General features: G+C 37.0%; 1 protein-coding gene across 1 annotated transcript; it reads left to right on the top strand.

Annotated features, from left to right (window-relative positions):
• Window positions 1-11296: 11296 nt before the first annotated feature.
• On the top strand, window positions 11297-13564 carry LOC144433151 (C-type mannose receptor 2-like). Its single transcript, XM_078121460.1, has 5 exons — window positions 11297-11300; window positions 11670-11822; window positions 11943-12028; window positions 12917-13109; window positions 13398-13564. Exons 1-5 carry the CDS (start codon window positions 11297-11299, stop codon window positions 13562-13564), a joined length of 603 nt encoding a protein of 200 aa, XP_077977586.1.
• The last annotated feature ends 5023 nt before the right edge of the window (window positions 13565-18587 follow it).

The following is an 18587-nucleotide window of genomic DNA, read 5'->3' as shown; positions in this document are numbered from 1 at the left end:
AAATCTAAACGGACTAAAATCTTTATCACATTCGTGGATTTTTCTAAGGCCTATGATAAAGTCCCCCGGGCATCATTAATTCAACTTTTACGTGTCATGGGATGTGGCAGTCTTATGGTCACGACTATTGCCACTCTGTATGCAGATACAAGATTCATTTTAGGTCTAGCAACCATCGTTGTGTGTATTGGGGTACGGCAAGGCTCGCCTACGAGTTGCTTTCTATTTACATTATAAGTAAATAACATAATTCGTGATTTGATGGCCAAGTGCGGAAATGATGGGTACCTACAATGGCTTCACTCTCTCCTCCTTATGGATGGTACTATACTTCTTTCCACTACTAGAGAGATGTGCATCAGGAAGGCGACTATATTAGCTGAATTCTGTAATCGTTCAGGAATGGTTATAAATCAAGGAAAGACAATGTTTATAGTGATAAATGGATCGGATGCAGATAAGGTTGCCATGACAATCGGTGACTTGAAAATTCAAAATTGCGACTCGTATGTTTACTTGGGCGCCACTTTCACACAAGATGGAAAAGTTGCTACTGCTGTTGATGAACAATGCAGATCTAAGCAATGTCACCTGAGGAAATACCTCGCCTTTGTGTTAAAGAACATTGATTTTCCATTGTGGATAAAAGGTTCTTGAGGCCGCGTTGTTGTCAGCGATATTATACAGCTGTTAGACGTGGCTTTATAATGGATACCTCCTGACAGAAAATATGTACATTACCGAGATCAAAGCTATGGTAGGTGTGCGTAAATCATCACCGAATTATATATGCTTACTTGAGATAGGGCTACCTACATTGAAACATTCGGTCAACGCAGAAACAAATCATCAGTAAACTTGTACAGGAGCGTGCAACCGTTCCCGGTGACCCTTTTTATCACGTGTGGATGCTATGTAAATCAGCGAAAACTAAATCTTTCCTGTATCTAGATAAAGTCTGTAAAGAGAGTGATAGAGACCATGTGATAGATAATTAAATCGCGTGTACAGTTAGACGCTGGCTCAAAGTTTGTATCCTACAGAACAGAGATTAATCCGGACTTGCTGATTCATAATGTATATACGGACCGTTTATCTACATTATCAGAACATCAACAAATTGACTTTACGCGACTTCGTACCTCTTCGCATAATTTTGCTATTGAGACCGGCCGATGGACTCGACCAATTACACCACGTGAAGCACGTATTTGTCGTTGTGGCGAGGTACAAAGTGAGGCTCATGTAATACTGAATTGTCCACAATCAGATCATATAAGACAAGCCAACCCAGGTGTCAGCTTTGTTTCATTAAAAGACTTTTTCTGTAAAACGGATATTGTTGCCATGGTCAAAATCTCATCAGACATTCTTAAAATCTATGACCAAAGATAATCTCAAACTGCTTATTATAGCTTGTCCACCATCCGTTTAAATTTTAAGTGTTTTTGACTCCAGGTCTGAACTGTTACATGTAATATAATTATGTGCCATCTGCCTTTGGTTGACCCTCTGTACTTATCGACATTTACTTTAGTGTGTTAAACTTATGTTGGCGGTATCATTGCCTTGGGTTTTGTGTATCTACATCTAAAAAGTACAGTGAATAAAATAACTAACTATGTATGTATGTATGTATGTATGTATGTATGTATGTATGTATGTATGTATGTGTATGTATGCAAGCATGTATGTATGTATGTATGTATGTATGTATGTATGTATGTATGAATATAATTTCATCTAGCGTGTCTGTGGACGACGCCCTCTTCAGACAACTTGAAGTTCTTTTCTTTTTAATTCATTATATGTGACAACGAATACACATTGTTTTTGAAACTTTTCTGTTTGCACATCATTTTTGAATGTAGAAATGTCGACATTGTGCGGAAATTTTAAATGCGTGAATGGCGCTGTAGCAGAACTGTATGAGATTGAATATTTCTTCACCTACACAACCCTACCAAACACCCAACCTAATTCAACCGAATTTACAAAATGTTTTTGAATTAAAGACTTTTGACCCCAAAGTTACAGCTATATTGTTGGTTATATTTTTTCAGATTCCAATGCATTCAGATAGGTCCGTTCTGATTAATTGTGTGTTTATGGTTTGTGAACCACTTCTTGAATGTATGCACTATATTATGGTCAATGGTGACAGTTGTAGGATGAACATGAAGCAGCGAAAAAAATGGCGGGATTGTACTAGATGAAAAATGAATGGACGAAACCATACATTTATATATTTGCTCCTACACATATTGTGAAAATTGTGAGTTACCAATTCATTGGAAAATTAATCATAAGAAAAACATGAAGCTTCGATACTTAAGATATTACCTAATTATCGAGAAAAAAAATTAATTATGCAAATCAACCATTAGGATTGTAAGGTACACCAACAAGCGTTAATAAACACAAGCTTGATTGCTGAAATTCAATAATTTATCAGACGATTCTTTAAAACTAAAAGCTATGACAATAAACTTCATAGGACATGTGAGCAATATTATGGTTGATATATGTATCATATTATATGAAATTTGTAGCTTGCATTTTTAATATCTAAACATGCAAATTAATCCTTTAAAAAAACCCTATACCAACAACCATATAAATTGCACATACATCATTTAAAGCAAAGCATATGAAGATCACATGAGTACGCCCTCTGCGTTGCAGGACTACAATTTATTAATTTCATCTTTCCAATTATTTGTATAACGTAAGCTCAATCTTATTAAAACAATACTCCGAGCCATTTCGGGTCACTCATAATAATTTAGGTTTTGAGAATGTTTACAAAAACGGAAAATTGGAAGCCGATTTTTTGCAAATCGGTAGTAAATACTGGATGTTATTAGTGAGGGATGAGTTAGAGGGAGTTGGGCCAGCAAGAGATATGAACTATGGTAGAAGAGGTGTGTTATGTTGCATGTGTGACATTTAATTCAAATATAAAATATCAAAGGCAACATATATCTAACTGGAGTACATATAAACCAATTGAATGTTAATGCTACACTCTCTCTGAAAACCACAACTTAAAGTGAATAGTACATCCGATCCATTTAAAAGTAGCATTTGCTGTCATTTTAAGAAATGTAAACGTACTAAATCTCCACACCATGCAGTCCTACTTGAGGCTGGTGAAGTCATGTATCGGAATACATACGTTAAGAATTACTGATACACAATAGACGTTAACGTTAACATTCACGATACACATTTATTTAGCCTTTTAGATAAACTGGTACAGAATTAACTGAAACATTCAAGTTGCAAAGATAACAATTCATTTTGTGTTTTAAACATTTTAATACTGATACACAATTGATTCAAACGCTCAGTTCATTTTCCATTTTGATTACATCGAATTCTAAACATAGTAATTTATTTCGATATAGGAATTTCAGTCTGGCATATACCTTTTTCAGAACCTTTTCAGCCATACTCTCACCATCAAGCGATTGGTCTAAATCTGCTCCCAGGTATTTGACTGATGTTTTGTGAGTGATTTGGATATTATTACACACAACGTTAAGTTTCAAGTTGGAATTAAGCTTACGTTTTGAGCCAAACAGAATTGATTCAATTTTTCCTAGCTGTAACGATAATTTGTTGTCAAACTAATCATTCACTGAGTTAACATTCACTAAACATATACTTATTACAGCGAGTACACAACAACGTAATAGTCTAGCTGTTTGGTGTTCAATTTTGCATTGACCCTGGAGTTACATGGTCGATGTATGATTTCACATTTTCCTCGCACACCAAGGTCACCACGACTCCTATGTTGTAGGCTTTTGATTTCCAGGCTTCCGAGTACAGTCTGTTGCGGTGTATGAACGTGAACAGGGTGGGGCCGGAGTACTCCCATCCAGGGGGGTTACTTTTCAGGTGCATTAGCCTGAAACAATATGCACATTGGCATTTGTTACCTCAAATATCTGCCCGGGAAAGGAGTTTATACCGGGATATAACCCGGGTGATATAACTAACATCATCTTTCTACTCCATTTCAATACTCTACTAAAATATCTGTACAATCCACTCTCTTTCTTCAAATCAACCCTCCACACGATTATTCTCGGTCTTCCTACCTGTCCTGTCTAACAAATTCTTCTTAATCTGACTATGAAACATTCTCTCTTACTATCTCTGCCTCCCCGCTCGCCGCCCGTCCGTTCATCCGTCTGCAGTCTATCTGCCTGTCTGCCTCTCTCTCTCTCTCTCTCTCTCTCTCTCTCTCTCTCTCTCTCTCTCTCTCTCTCTCTCTCTCTCTCTCTCTCTCTCCTTGTCTCTCGCTCGCCTGTCTGTCTCTGTCTCTCAGTCATAACAAAGAATAGGAAGTAACATGTGTCATATGAGTACGCCCTCTGTGTTGTTTGACTACAATTTCATTTAACCATTTCTTCAGATTTCAGGGCACACATAATAGATTGTTGATTATACATATTAGTAAGCATTAATTAAATACATCTAAGAATCTTTCTTGTGCTTCCTCTATAATATATTTACTACAAAGTAGAGAATTGTCTTCCTGGTTTGTTTACCACCAAACCTTCTCAGCTAAGAAAAAAACGTCCCAAAAATGTTCATTTTGAACGTTATGTTGTGCACTAAAAATGTTTTAATAATGTTTAATTTATAATGTTCAAAAAGAGCATTTTTAGGATGCAATCGTGGAAATGCAATCGTGGAACTGGAGATTTGATTGTGAAGTATTCGTAAACATAATATAGCTATATATTTTTGTGGACTTTAATCTTGCATGAACACATTAAAGATTGGCGCTCATTTTCTCCTTCTGATGACATCATTTTATATTTAGATATTATTTCCCAATATTTTTCATCATTCAATTTTTTTTGCCTTCGTGTATAGTAATAAAATAACAAACAGTACTACTGAAAATATGTCTGGCTATTGTAGCCAAAGAAGCGAGATGTTTGGTAAATGATACAGCAATGTAACACCTACAAATGATAGTTATATTCGACTAGAATCATAGGTACTAACCATGATTAAGGATATTCTTAGCTGTCAATACCTTCCTGTTTTAACAACCAAAATAGTTATCGAGATGGATTGTTTTGTACCTGCAATTGAACGTCGAAACGAAATTAGTTACCAAAATTAAACATTGGAAAGCACGTTTCGTTTCTCTTTTGTCTTTATGCAAATTGAAAATTCGATATATAACTTTTACCCCAGAGAGCTTTAACACATTCACCACCGTTCGTCCTCTGTTGTTACTTCTGACTGTAAACAGGTAAGCGCTTTTGATTTCAGTTTGTGTGTATGATGGCATGCATATGTGTCGACCACATTTTTAGGTGAATGCAGTTGATTCATTAGTAATGTTGTGTATCTTCCAAAGCTGTTTTATCTTAAGGTAATTATGAAAGTCTTCCAGATGTCAGAGATCTGACTTATAATGCATTAGAATTCCTTGAAAACCGGCGATAGAATGTTATGGAACTTACAACAGACTTTTAACGCTTATAAACGAGCAAAGGAATTTGATGGTATAAAGGAGGCTTCTAGTCTCTTTAGCAAATTGAAAGCTGTTGCAGTAACAAGTAACAATTGTAACATGGCGCTGACGTGATAGTTACACCAATTCAGACTGGAAAATGCGTTGTGATTTGTTATTGTCGGAATTTGATATGTTTATTGCATTTCTACGTCTCAAACCAATGAACATATTTATATAAGTAATGCCATGGTAAATTGTAATATATGGAAAAGGACAATTTATGTTTTGCAACATTGTACTCCACTCGTCTTTCTCATTTAAGCTTTAAATTAGCATGGTTTCTTTATATGGCCGTAACGATTTAAACACATGAAAAGAAAGATAATACCAGATCCATATTGGAAGTTAAAATTTAAATAAGCACGATAACGTTTGAAAAGCTGCTTAAATGTGAGAAATGTAACGTTTGATAATTAGCAGTAGGGAATTGTTAATGACAAGTCAATTAGTTTGTTTATGTGACAACTGCAAGCGTATTAGTTTTGGTCAAATACTTATCCGAAAGACAGTAGCGACAAGTGCTAGGAGTTTGAGATGTTAAACATCGGTGAAAGTGATTTTCTGATGATGAAAGTTGATTGCAGTACCATATAGCTACATATATATTGAGATGTGATATATCAAGGAAATTGCCACCTTGTGATTTTCAGAATGATTTTGATTTGCCCTTCCATCTATTTGTAGATTTCGAAAGTAAAGGTACAATGAAGTTACTTGTTATAATTGTATTGGCTGTACTGTTCACCACAGTATCTGCGCATCATGGAGGTATGTTATTAATAATAATAATTTAATAATAATAATTTATTTATAAAACGTCAGTATCCACAAAAAAAATGTGATCAAAGACGCTGTAAGCAATTCATACAATACAAATATCACTTAAAAAGCAGTTTTAAAAAGTAAAGTTTTAACATTGGATTTAAAAGCAGATAAGGTAGGTGACTGACAGATGTTGAGTGGGAGATTATTCCAGAGAGTGGGGGCAGCAACACTAAAAGCACGATCACCATATGTCTTAGTACGTGATCGAATGGGGCAGAGTTTGAACTGATCAGCTGACCTTAAATTACGACGTGGAACGTATAGTTCTATCATGTCAGAAAGATAAATTGGTCCAAGCCTATGAATGGATTTAAAAATAAGAACTAAAATCTTAAAAACAATACGTTCAGAAACAGGTAACCAATGCAACTGATATAAAATTGGAGTGATGTGAAAGGTGATTTTGGAACGAGTTACAATTCTAGCAGCAATATTTTGAATACATTGAATACGGTTGATTAGGTACTTCGGAAGCCCAAATAAAAGTGAATTACATGAATCTATTCGAGATGTAATGAATGCATGAACTAATTGCTCAGTAGCAGGTTGAGATAAATATTTGCGGATAAGCGCAATACGACGCAAATGAAAAGTGGCAGAACGGCAGATCTGTCCAATATGCGGCTTCATTGTCAGACAAGAGTCAAGGATCACTCCAAGGCTCTTGGCCTGACAATGGACGGGAATCAGAGCATCGCCAACACGAATTTCTGTAATCGCTCTAGTGGACAGATCACCCGAAGTAGCAGAAAAAATAACAAATTCAGTCTTATCATCATTCAAACACAAGAAATTTTCAGACATCCAAGACCTGACATCAGAAATACAAAGTTCAAGATTAGAAACCATTCTAGCTTCATTATCTATAGTACAAGACATATAAAGTGAAGAGTCATCTGCATAAAAACTATAGAGACATCCATGACTTGAAACTAATTCACCTAATGGAGAAGTGTACATATTAAAAAGTATAGGTCCTAGAACCGATCCCTGTGGTACCCCAGTGTCAAGCGGATAGAATGGTGACTGGGTGGAATTCACAAGTACACACTGACTGCGATTGGAGAGGTAGGACTGAAACCACATGAGGACACTATCTGAAAGACCAAAACGATCTCTTAAGCGATTCAGTAAAATAGAATGGTTCACAGTGTCAAATGCTGCGGAAAGATCAAGCAATACCAAGAAGACGTCCCTTTTCTCATCAAGAGAGAGCAAGATGTCATTTGTTACTTTAAGGAGAGCAGTCTCTGTACTATGTCCTGGTTTGTACGCAGATTGCAATGGCTCGTCCAGTGAATAGTTAACAATGTGGGAAGTCAGCCTCCTGGCAACAATACGTTCTAAAGTCTTCGACAAAAACGGCAAGTTAGATACAGGGCGGTAATTTTTAAGAACTTCTTGATCAAGAGATGGCTTTTTAATGAGAGGTTTAACGACGGCTTCCTTAAAATGAGCGGGTACTACACCATACCGTAGAGAATTATTGAAGATTTCGGTAATGTGCGGTAACAATACTTGTATAATGTCAGGGTGTTTGAAGATCTTGGTTGGAATCGGGTCAAGGCAGCAAGTAGATGAAGGCGATGAACGAATGATCGTGTCAATTTCATCACCAGTAGTAGGTTTAAAAGCATCTAGGCGACAATCGGGTTTCATTTCAGCAACAGGTTGTGAATAGTGGTGATTAGAATTTCCAGGTACAGTGCCCAGGTTCAAAGTTAGAGACTTGAACGATTTGCTAATTCCGAGGAATCCTCATGTTTTGGTAGAACAGCTGAAGTGTTAGTATGACCAAGTAACCCCTTTACAACCTGAAATAACTGTTTTTGGTTACCCGCGCAATCGTCAACAAGTCCGGCGTAATGACTCTTTTTTGCCTCCTCAACAAGGCGCACTACGTCAGTCCGACAGGCCCTGTAAATCTGACGATGTACTTCCAACCTTGATTTTCTCCACACTCTTTCTGCCTTCATTCTTTTCAACCGTGCATCGATGATTGACTGATTAATCCATGGAACTGGTCGCCTATTGGGGACCAGTCTCTCACGAGTTGGTGCATGGCGATCAAATACATCGCTAACTGTGTTATTAAGAAGATCCCAATTAGTAGATATGTCAGCATCTGATTGGAGTCGAATAGATGCAGATAAGTCAGCAGCGAACACATTAGCGGAAAAGGATTTCATGTTTCTTGATTTAATGGATTTTCGAGTATTTCTGACGTAAGAGAAATTGTTTATGGAGAATAGAACCGGGAAATGGTCGGAAATCGCATAGATTGGTTCGACTCGAACATCAGCGACGGTACTGTCATCAGCACGAGTAATAATATGGTCAATAGTATGACCAGCACGATGTGTAGCACAAGTTACCAATTGACGCATAGAAAATGACTCCAGAATGTCATGATATTTCCGGGTATTCGGACAGTTCGGATTGTCAGTATGAAAGTTGAAATCGCCAGCGATGACAAACGGCGAATTATTGGTGAGATGACAAGACAAGAAATCGGTGAAGTCGTTGACGAAATCATCAACACTGAAACCATTTAATTTATTTGGTGGAGGACGGTAAACCGTAGCTAATGTGATATGGGACGATGGAGTTTTTATACGTACCTCCATTAATTCGATTGATTTAAATGAGGTAGAAACTGGATGTTGCAACACTGGCAGTGACGATTTAAAGATTGTGGCAATGCCTCCCCCACGACCTTTACGTGGAACACTGATGATACTATAGCCTGGTGGAAGAACATCTGTGATGAGGGATGAATCACTTTCATTGTCACGAAGCCATGTCTCGGCGAGCATTAAAATATCTAAGTGATGGTCTTGGAGGAATTCATTGATGGCTGTAGATTTATTAGACAGTGATCGGCAATTCATGAAGGAACAACGAAGAGTTTTTCTTCGATGCTGATCAACAAATGGTTTCATAACAGAAGATAAGTCGGCTGGAATTTTGAGTGATTTTTCCTTCACTGGCACAAAACCACTCAGAAGCTGATTTTTATTGATATGCAGCAATTCAGTTCTGCTTTTTGAATGTTCGGTGACAGGAATCCTAATTAGATTATTGTTTTCCCCTTGCTATAGACGTTGGTTTTCAAATTCAAAATTATCTAATGAGTGCATGCATAATGTATTCTGTAGTTTTCCTGAAACTTCCCCATCAAAGATATCTCTTAACTATGTCCAAATGTTTTTATCAACGGTATTTTAGTTCAGATCAACAACAAAACAATTTATTTATATATTAAAGTACAACTATCGGCCTATTCACAACCTGGCGTCCCAGGGGCCCATGGTACGAAAATCTAACCTTGCTTGTCTATATGAAAATGTTTACTTGAATGATCTAAAAAGAGAATTACCTTACATGTATCTGTGTTTACACCATGTACCAACCATGTCGAAATAGATATCATATAATTCATATTTGAGCACAGAATGAATAACATTGATGAAACGCCATTACGATACCTCTTTTTGCTGAAAGTAAACTTGTGAAATAATTTCTCAATTCTAAATATTTTCGGCTGTCGGCCGGAAAAAAGAAGTGGGGCCAGGAAGAAAATTCTGTTCATTGGGCCCGACCTACCCATATTCATGCTACTCTAATTGGGCCGCAAATATCAGTAAAATGGCTGCTGGATTATGGATTGCCTAGGGTGCATACTTTGTTTCAAAATTATTTAATGGGTATTACTTGAAATTGTTTGAACAAGACATGTGAACTTATGTATTCGATTCCAAATGATAAACTGTCTCTATACAGTATTTTACTTGGTTCTGATGATGCATACAAATGTGGATTCAGAGACAGCTAAGCTGTTGTATATCCAGCATGCACTAAAAGAATGGACATAATTTACAGGGGAGGCAGACTGAGGAGAAAACCAATGTGACATGAAGGGGGGCTTGAAACACGCCTCCCTGAACTCCAGAACCCGTCCCCACTCGCTTGCTGTGCCCCCTCGTTGTAGCAGTTCCCGCTTAATTGTATTATTTCAACTGTGGCTGTTAGAATTGGCTATATCCCCAAAACACATTCAGCAGTCAATCAATCAATCAAAACAACGTGTCAGTAGTTCAGGGAGACACCAACTGCTCATCGCGTCATCTATATGTTTCATGAGCACAAGGAGTGGTACATGTATAAGAATGCCCTTCCATCAACTTTCCAATTATAATTGTCAAATGTATACTCAAATTTATTTTCTTTAGAATTCGTAAATTGTGGGGTTTTATCCAGCGTAATTTTGATTTGATTTATTGATTTCACCAGGAAAAAAAAACATACATAACAAACAAATTAACAAAATATATAAATTAAATTAAGTCAAAGAATATACAATCAAATATATCAGTAATTACATGGATCTGGTGGGGGTTGTAGGAATAGTTCTACAGAACTAGTCTAGCCCACAACCCTTACGGAATGAGTTAAGTCGAAAATACTGGGTAAAACTCGGGTAGCGGAAAAATAGACAAAATGTGATAAGAATAATTGTCAAAATATTGCTTTGCATGAACGAATAAATAGGATTTACAACAACAACAACAACAACAACAACAACAACAACAAAAACAAAAACAGCAAGATATACATACATACATACATACATACATACATACATACATACATACATACATAGTATACATACATAGAAGTACCTATTACTAAGTACTTACTTGCTTATTGAAGTAAGTAAGCTTTTAAGGCATGTTTGAATGAATGTCTGTGGGTTATGTTTTTTATGTAGTCTGGGAGTGAATTCCAGTGTGTTATTACAGCTGCATACTTGATATTGTGTTGACTATGAGATAAGCTAACTTTAGGGACAGAGAAATTATTTTGAGTCGCGAAACGGGTGGGATACATGTGAGGAGGTTTTTTAAACTAATGTGTTATATCATGGGTAAAGTGATTGTTCAACAAGTCAAAGATGAAAACTCATGTGTGCAGTTTACATAGTTTATAAATGTCTAAAATACCAAGTTGTCTGAAAAGAGGGTCGCTATGTAAAAATTTAAACAGTATCTTCGTACTTTCGAATTGAACACTTATTTTTTTTCCCGGTAAATTGTACTTGTGGACTCTTGCTCATCCTAGAATAATGTAGACTTCTATGTCCATTATAAAGCTGGTTTCCCATGTGTAAAGTTATCCAAACGAATACGTTTACTGTTGTTTGAATGTAATAACCATCTAAATAGATCATGTTAGAGATACAGATATCTCTTAGCTAGTTTGCTTCATTTGAAATATGCGTTCTGTTCATTCCCAGGGTGTGAATCGGAGTGGGAGTTCTTCAAAGGGAAGTGTTACTACGTCTACCAATATCAGATATACACCTATGAAGAAAGTAAGACAATTTGTGAATGCAAAGGGGGTAGTCTTGTCAAAATCGAAAATGCGGACGAGAACCTGTACCTTTATGGTAAGTTATCAGGATTATATCAAATTATGTGTGATTATACCCACAGACAAGGGAGGTAACTCTCTGTTCTATATCTTACACGATAAAACATGGCAATGTTACCATTTCTTTTCTCTACAGGTTTTTCCCGTGATAACGCCCCACTTTGGATTGGTGCCAATGATCGAGATTCCGAGGGCAACTGGCAGTGGGAAGATGGCTCACAGGTGCGAATTAACACAATTTATAAAGTGGTTATATAACACATTTATAACTGGCTAAGATGTAAGATCACTTGGGAATATATATGTACCTGCTATTGATGTTTATGTTGTTATGAACCACTGCTAGCACACTAATTGTCTCTTGTTTAGATTTGCTTGATTTGATAATTGGATTGACCTCGATGATTTCCTTTGTGAAATGTTATATTGTATTTAAGAAGTGTAACGGGCTTAACACATTTTCTCCCTTGTGTCGAATTACACTTTTGTTTTAAACACAGACTTGTTAACTGAAAATTGTTACCTGAAATTTACACTGCACACTGCAGTCTTTATCAATAGATTAACCCATTCTCCAGAATCCCGTGATTTGATAAATGCCTTACTAATAGATACAGATGGAGTTTTACTGAACATTTTCTGCCTTGTTAACGCGTTTGTCACTCAAATTTATTTCGAAATTTACCATTTTCCTGAGAATTAAAATATTGTCTTTATTTCCACAGCTTTCTTATTCAGCTTGGTACACAAATGAACCAAACAATTACAACGGTAACGAGGATTGTGCTTGTATAATGAAAATTGGAAAAAAATGGAATGACGGAAACTGTGGACAGAGAAAAGGATTTATTTGCCAAAAATATCCTGGTAAACAATTTAACATTACATCTTTCAATCTAAAACAAAAAATAATGGTATCGTCCGTCTCCATGATTTTATTTGCTCATGGTAGGAAAAGCCATTTGTGATATTATGTATATCATATACAACAGAAAGTATAACATACCATGAATGTATAAATACTTTGAATCGTTTCATTACTCATATATCACATTTGTATCATTAGTGACTAAAACACAACAAATTTGGTCAAATTTGTTATGATATTAGGTGATAAATCTTGCCCTTCATGTGTTGATCACAGATACAAAGTGCCAACAAGGATGGGAATCTTTCAATGGTCACTGTTACCTTGTAAGCGAAGAGCCTACACATTCGTACCAAGAGGCCCAGGCAGTCTGTGAAAACAGTTGCAGTAATTTAGTGATTGTCAACAATGCTGACGAGCAGTTATTCATTGAAGGTAAGAGGGACATACAGTGAATAGGGCACATTTTCTTATCGATAACTGTGCAGTACCATCACTTTGACATATCAATGTTCAATTTGCATTTAATCGTATCAACAATTCAACGTACCTTTCCATCCGAAGTCGGCAGATCTGGCGACGCATCTGGACAACTTGGCCACTTATCCAACTGCTTCGTCAAATCTGCCTACCTTATGATTTTTTTTCATTGGTTTCTATGACAAGAATTACATTACACTATTTATGAATAATACAAACATTTTGTGTATTGATATTGAACAGGGTTTTCACTCAACAAGTACAACATATGGATTGGACTTAATGACATTGCGAAGGAAGGTGAATGGAAATGGGAAGACAACTCACTGCTGTCAGAGGTCAGTACCAAAACAAAAGTCCAGTCGCCATCGTTAGTGTTTTCCGACAGTCTAACTAAATGGACCATTTAACGATTTACAAAAAGCAAACAAATGAATTGGATTAATGACTCTTGACTCAGCATGTTGCAACAACAGAGACTTTTATTGCACGCAGTGGTTTGATAAGAATAGTTGTATGGCCTCTTTATGTGTACATGATATACCAGGGGAACTAGAAATATGTTTGTGGAAGTGTCTATAATGTAAAGTGGCAATACAACTGTTCTTATCAAATGGTGGCATGTAATACAAGTCTCTGTACTTCCAACATATTGGGCAATATACTATTAATCCACTTCATTTGTTTACCTTCCCTGTTTGTTACAGGTTTCATTCGTCGGTGTGATGTCAGCAGTTGTAATTCATTAATTCAGTCAGGCCTTCATCTTCTAATATTCCTCTAGTATTCATAAGCCGTCCACTTTAATTTATTATTGACATTTAATAATTCTTGGGAAATCTCAGCTCGTTTACGTTTCGTCTTCCATGTGACTTTAACTTTAGCAAATATAGGTCAACAAAGACACTTTAGTTTTCCAGCTTAGGTCTATAGCTCCTCCTTTTACTTCCCTGACCCCTCGATTCTATCATTATCAACCCCTCCCAAAACCCCTTAAAATCTTAAATCCATGTGAACTTTATCTGTTATTATTTTATCTGTTCAGTGTCTAAACCTTCACTTCTTTCCACAATGTTGATATAGGGGACGTATTCAAACTGGAAATCGAATGAACCAAACAACTACGGTAACGAAGATTGCGTGCATTTGTATAAAGATCATAATGATAAATGGAATGATGACAAGTGTTATAAGAAGTTAGGATACATCTGTGAGAAAGGTAAATTCCCTATTTGCTGTTTGTACATCATTAATGATAATATACCACTAACAATAATGGAGAATGTAAACATTTCAGTTCAATCTACAATACAATATGTACTTGTCAAGCAGAGTGATGAAAGTCGAAATGAAGGCGTCTGTCTGTCTGTCTGTCTGTCTGTCTGTCTGTCTGTCTGTCTGTCTGTCTGTCTGTCTGTCTGTCTGTCTGTATGTATGTATGTATGTATGTCTGTCTGTCTGTCTGTCTGTCTGTCTGTCTGTCTGTCTGTCTGTCTGTCTGTCTGTATGTATGTATGTTTGTCTGTCTGTGTCTGTCTGTCTGTCTGTCTGTCTGTCTGTCTGTCTGCCTGCCTGAATGTCTGCCTGAATGTCTGTCTCTCTGTCTCTGTCAGCATTCAATCGTTTAGGTAGGTAGGTGAGTAGGTAGTTTCTTTTATATTGGTACTTGGTAGGTAGGTTAGTGGGTAGTTGGGTAGGTAGGTAGGTAGGTAGGTACACAGACAGGTGGATAATTAATGTGGGTAATGCACCATAACAATTATCACAAAAACAAAACCCTCATAGTTTCCAATCAAATAAAGTATATTTTGTAAACGGAAGTAGTTCAAAATAATGGCATTTGTTATGTTATTAAATCTTCGGATAAAATAAAATTTAGAAAATTGTATTTTTAAGTAGACATCGTTTTAAATCCATTTCAAATAAAAGATTACCAACTGTATACTTGTTTGTATTATCTAAGCATTCTATTTCTTCTCTCTCCTTTTTACAGAATAAATCATCGGAAATCTCCATGTAATAATCGAAATGGATATTACTATTCCACTTGTATCTTATGTCTTAAATTTAATGGTTTTCGGGGCACTTTTAAAATCTTTACAGAAATCAGTCAATCTGTACAATTCTTTCACGATAATTCAGAAATATTGAGGGCCAGAGCAGCAGATAAGTGAATGATTAGATTTAGACTTTGATCACACTTGCATGAAGATGAATTGTAATTTGGAGTAACGTATTTGACTGAATAAAATCTCGTTCTTTGCATGCATGCATCCAGATATGACGTGTATTGTGTGATTTTATGCTTTGACGGAGATGTGAGAGTTGAAGGCTGGTCAATGACAATGACATTAGGTAAAGGAAATAGAAAAATTTAAGGGAGTCGTAAGATGAGTGGCTTTTAATGAGAGTGGGTCTTTAGGTGACGAGATAACCACTTGCTATGTTTTGTATATTTGGATCGCTTGTTGAATGCATATTAGGCCAAATAAAAAAAAAGTTGTTTGATTCCGGTTACCCGACCCCACCTAGATTTACACGCACATAGGGGAAAACGTCTGGTCAAAAATGCGTTAGTTATGAGGAGTTAAAATGTTTTCGTGCCAGTTACGTCGTCTTGAAAAAATTGAACTACATGGCAAAAAGCCACCTGAACCGTGTGTCCAAATAAACAAGAAAATAACCTATGTAGAATACAGTTCTGATTGTAGACTGCTTGAGTCTGGATTCACAATTACGAAAAAGTTTGATTATGAGAATATCGGTCACCCGAGTAGGTACTGTTGCCGTTAAAGGGGTGTACAAGGAGTAGATAACGGTCTGTCGATCGCTAATATGTGACTGCTGGTTCTGTTTTGTCGTTTATATGATCAATCAATTATTTAATCAATCAATCAAATTTCTATAGCGCCGATTTCCAGAGCAATGTTCTGTTCAGTAGCGCTGAGTGGTTAAAGCACACCATAGGGTTTGGTAAACAAATAAGTCTTCAGTTTTGTTTTGAAACAATCCAGGCTGAAGGCTTGGCGAATATAACAGGCACGACAGGACACAGGTGTAGGTTCTAGTTTTTGTGTGTAGCTTTTTGCATGCTGGAAAAGGAGAAGGGACGATATCACCACCAGCGATTGTGGAGGTAGGTGTGAGCATGGATGTATTGCTAACATATCCATGGTATGAGATGATGACTATACAGAACAAGCTAATATTATGACTTGACTCTTGGTGGTTACCTTATGTACTGGCGGCACTTAGGTAAATTGGTGGTTGGCTTTCGATTCTCGCGATCGTTGGTATAACCGTGATATTCGAAAGCCAACTACCAGTCTCTAGTCTCATGAGGCAGAGTTATTTATTTTGTGTACACCATTTGATATCAAGAAGAGAAGCGGAAGATTTTTTTAGATGCTGCAGGCCAATTCTGAAAAACAACAATTCCTGACGAACTCACGGTCTAACCAAATAGGCTATCAGGCTATGAACTAATTAAAAACATTGTTGTGATGCAAGTGTCGAAACTAGCTACTAATATACAAATATCAAATTAAAATTATTTTGTTTCTGGCGCCACCGCCCTTGCCTTCGGCGCATACAGTTTTAAAGATTCTTGTCAAAAGGTTCACACTACCTGTAGGCAAATATACAGAGATCAAGTTACAAACTTAGGCATGGACCCTCTAAATCCATTTGATTGATAGGTGGAATGGCTAAAGGTGAATTAGTTTGCATGTCACCTGCCGAGGAATGGAAAGGTACACATCAGGACGACACATGGGCACTACTAGTTGATATGTTAGCTCAGCTGGCCAGAGCACTATGGCTAGTAGTCAGGGGACTAGGGTTCGACTCATACATGTGCCATTTTCTTTCTTTCCTTTCATGAACAATATATATATATATATATATATATATATATATATATATATATATATATATATATATATATAGTTTTGGTAGTACTGGAACTCTTTCTTGGGTGTAACTCGGAGTTTCACGCATATTGCGATCATCAGACACTCTGAGGCCTACTCCCTGGGTGTGCTGTATATATAGAGTGTAGACAATAGAGATACCATCACTATTGTCTGTGTCGGTGGGTAGGTGTTGTATGTGTGGAGGTGTTGGTTGTTATTGTGTGGGTTATTGGGTGCGGACAAGTAAGTGTTGGCGGGTTGTTACATGTTGGGCTTTGATGTTCCGTTAGTTAACGGGTTTAATTTAGGTGATAGATGCTCTATTGAAGTTGGACAAATAAAACTTATTCTCGTGTCGGCATTTGGATATCAACTCAGTTCTTTTGTTTAGTGTGGAGCTTTTGTCTGTTTTAATAATAGTTAGTTTTTCGGTTAAACACAGGTTGCATCGTTTTGTTTTATTGGTGTATGCTTGGGCTTTCTTGCTGATGGACCAGGATACGGAAAAAGGCTCATTGTTTCTTTTCAGTTTCCAAATGTGTTTTGATAGTTCTGTGCTGTTTTCGTGTTTTTCATGTTTGAATGACTGTTTGTGGTTGGCGTATCTCTGTTTGAAGTTGTTCTCTGTTAGACCGATATATACTTTTGTTTGTTTTCCGTGGACGGTGGCTTGGTATACGATGTTTTCCGTTTGGCATTCGCCGTTCAGAGGGCAGGTGTCTTTCTGTCTGCAATTACAGGGTTTTTGGATGGGTTTAGTTTCGCTGTTGGAGATGGTGGCGTTATGCGCTTTCATTATGGTAGCCATGTTTGGCATGCAGCTATAACTGACTTTGACATTGCTTCTGTTGAATATTTTGTGTAACTTAGAGTCTGCTGGGAAATGTTTTGTGATTAGGTTGAGGAATCGTTTGCCTACATTGGTGGCTACGTTTTTGCTGTATGGTGGGTTAAACCAGATGGTGTTTCTATTTCTGTTTTTCTTGTTTTTCTGCGTCGGGGTGCTGGTGTACGTGATGTTCTCTTTGTGGCCGCTGGTTTTTAGTGCATTTTGGTACAGTGGGGCTGCCTGGTTGAAGATGTGTTCGTCGGATGATATGTCGGAAATTCTACGGCCGATGGCTGACGATATGTTCTTGATGATGCTTGGTGGGTGGTTAGACTGCGTGTGTATGTACACGGGGTTGTCGTTGGGTTTCCTGTAAGGGTAATATTTACCGTTGTTGAGGTTGAGCGTTATGTCTAGAAAGTTGACGGTTTTCAGATTGGTGAGTATGGTTATTTTTAACCCCATGGCTTTGAAGGTTTTAGTTATGTCTTTTCTGATACTTTCTGATTTACTTCCGGTGATGTTCTTGAAGGCGGCGAGTCCGTCGTCCCTATATAGACCTATGTTTTCTTTACCGTATTTTTTGGCAAATTTGTGTAGCATGAATATTCCGACCAGTTCGCATATTACAGGGTTTTTGGATGGGTTTAGTTTCGCTGTTGGAGATGGTGGCGTTATGCGCTTTGATTA

The sequence above is a fragment of the Glandiceps talaboti genome, chromosome 3, assembly GCF_964340395.1.
Source record: "Glandiceps talaboti chromosome 3, keGlaTala1.1, whole genome shotgun sequence".
NCBI classification, from domain to species: domain Eukaryota; kingdom Metazoa; phylum Hemichordata; class Enteropneusta; family Spengelidae; genus Glandiceps; species Glandiceps talaboti.
This window is presented reverse-complemented; position numbering and strand designations above follow the sequence as displayed.

Coding starts and splice junctions, on each gene's coding strand:
- LOC144433151 (XM_078121460.1), top strand. Junction 11,823..11,942: donor CGAGAACCTGTACCTTTATG/GTAAGTTATCAG, acceptor TTTTCTCTACAG/GTTTTTCCCGTGATAACGCC. Junction 13,110..13,397: donor CGAGCAGTTATTCATTGAAG/GTAAGAGGGACA, acceptor GATATTGAACAG/GGTTTTCACTCAACAAGTAC.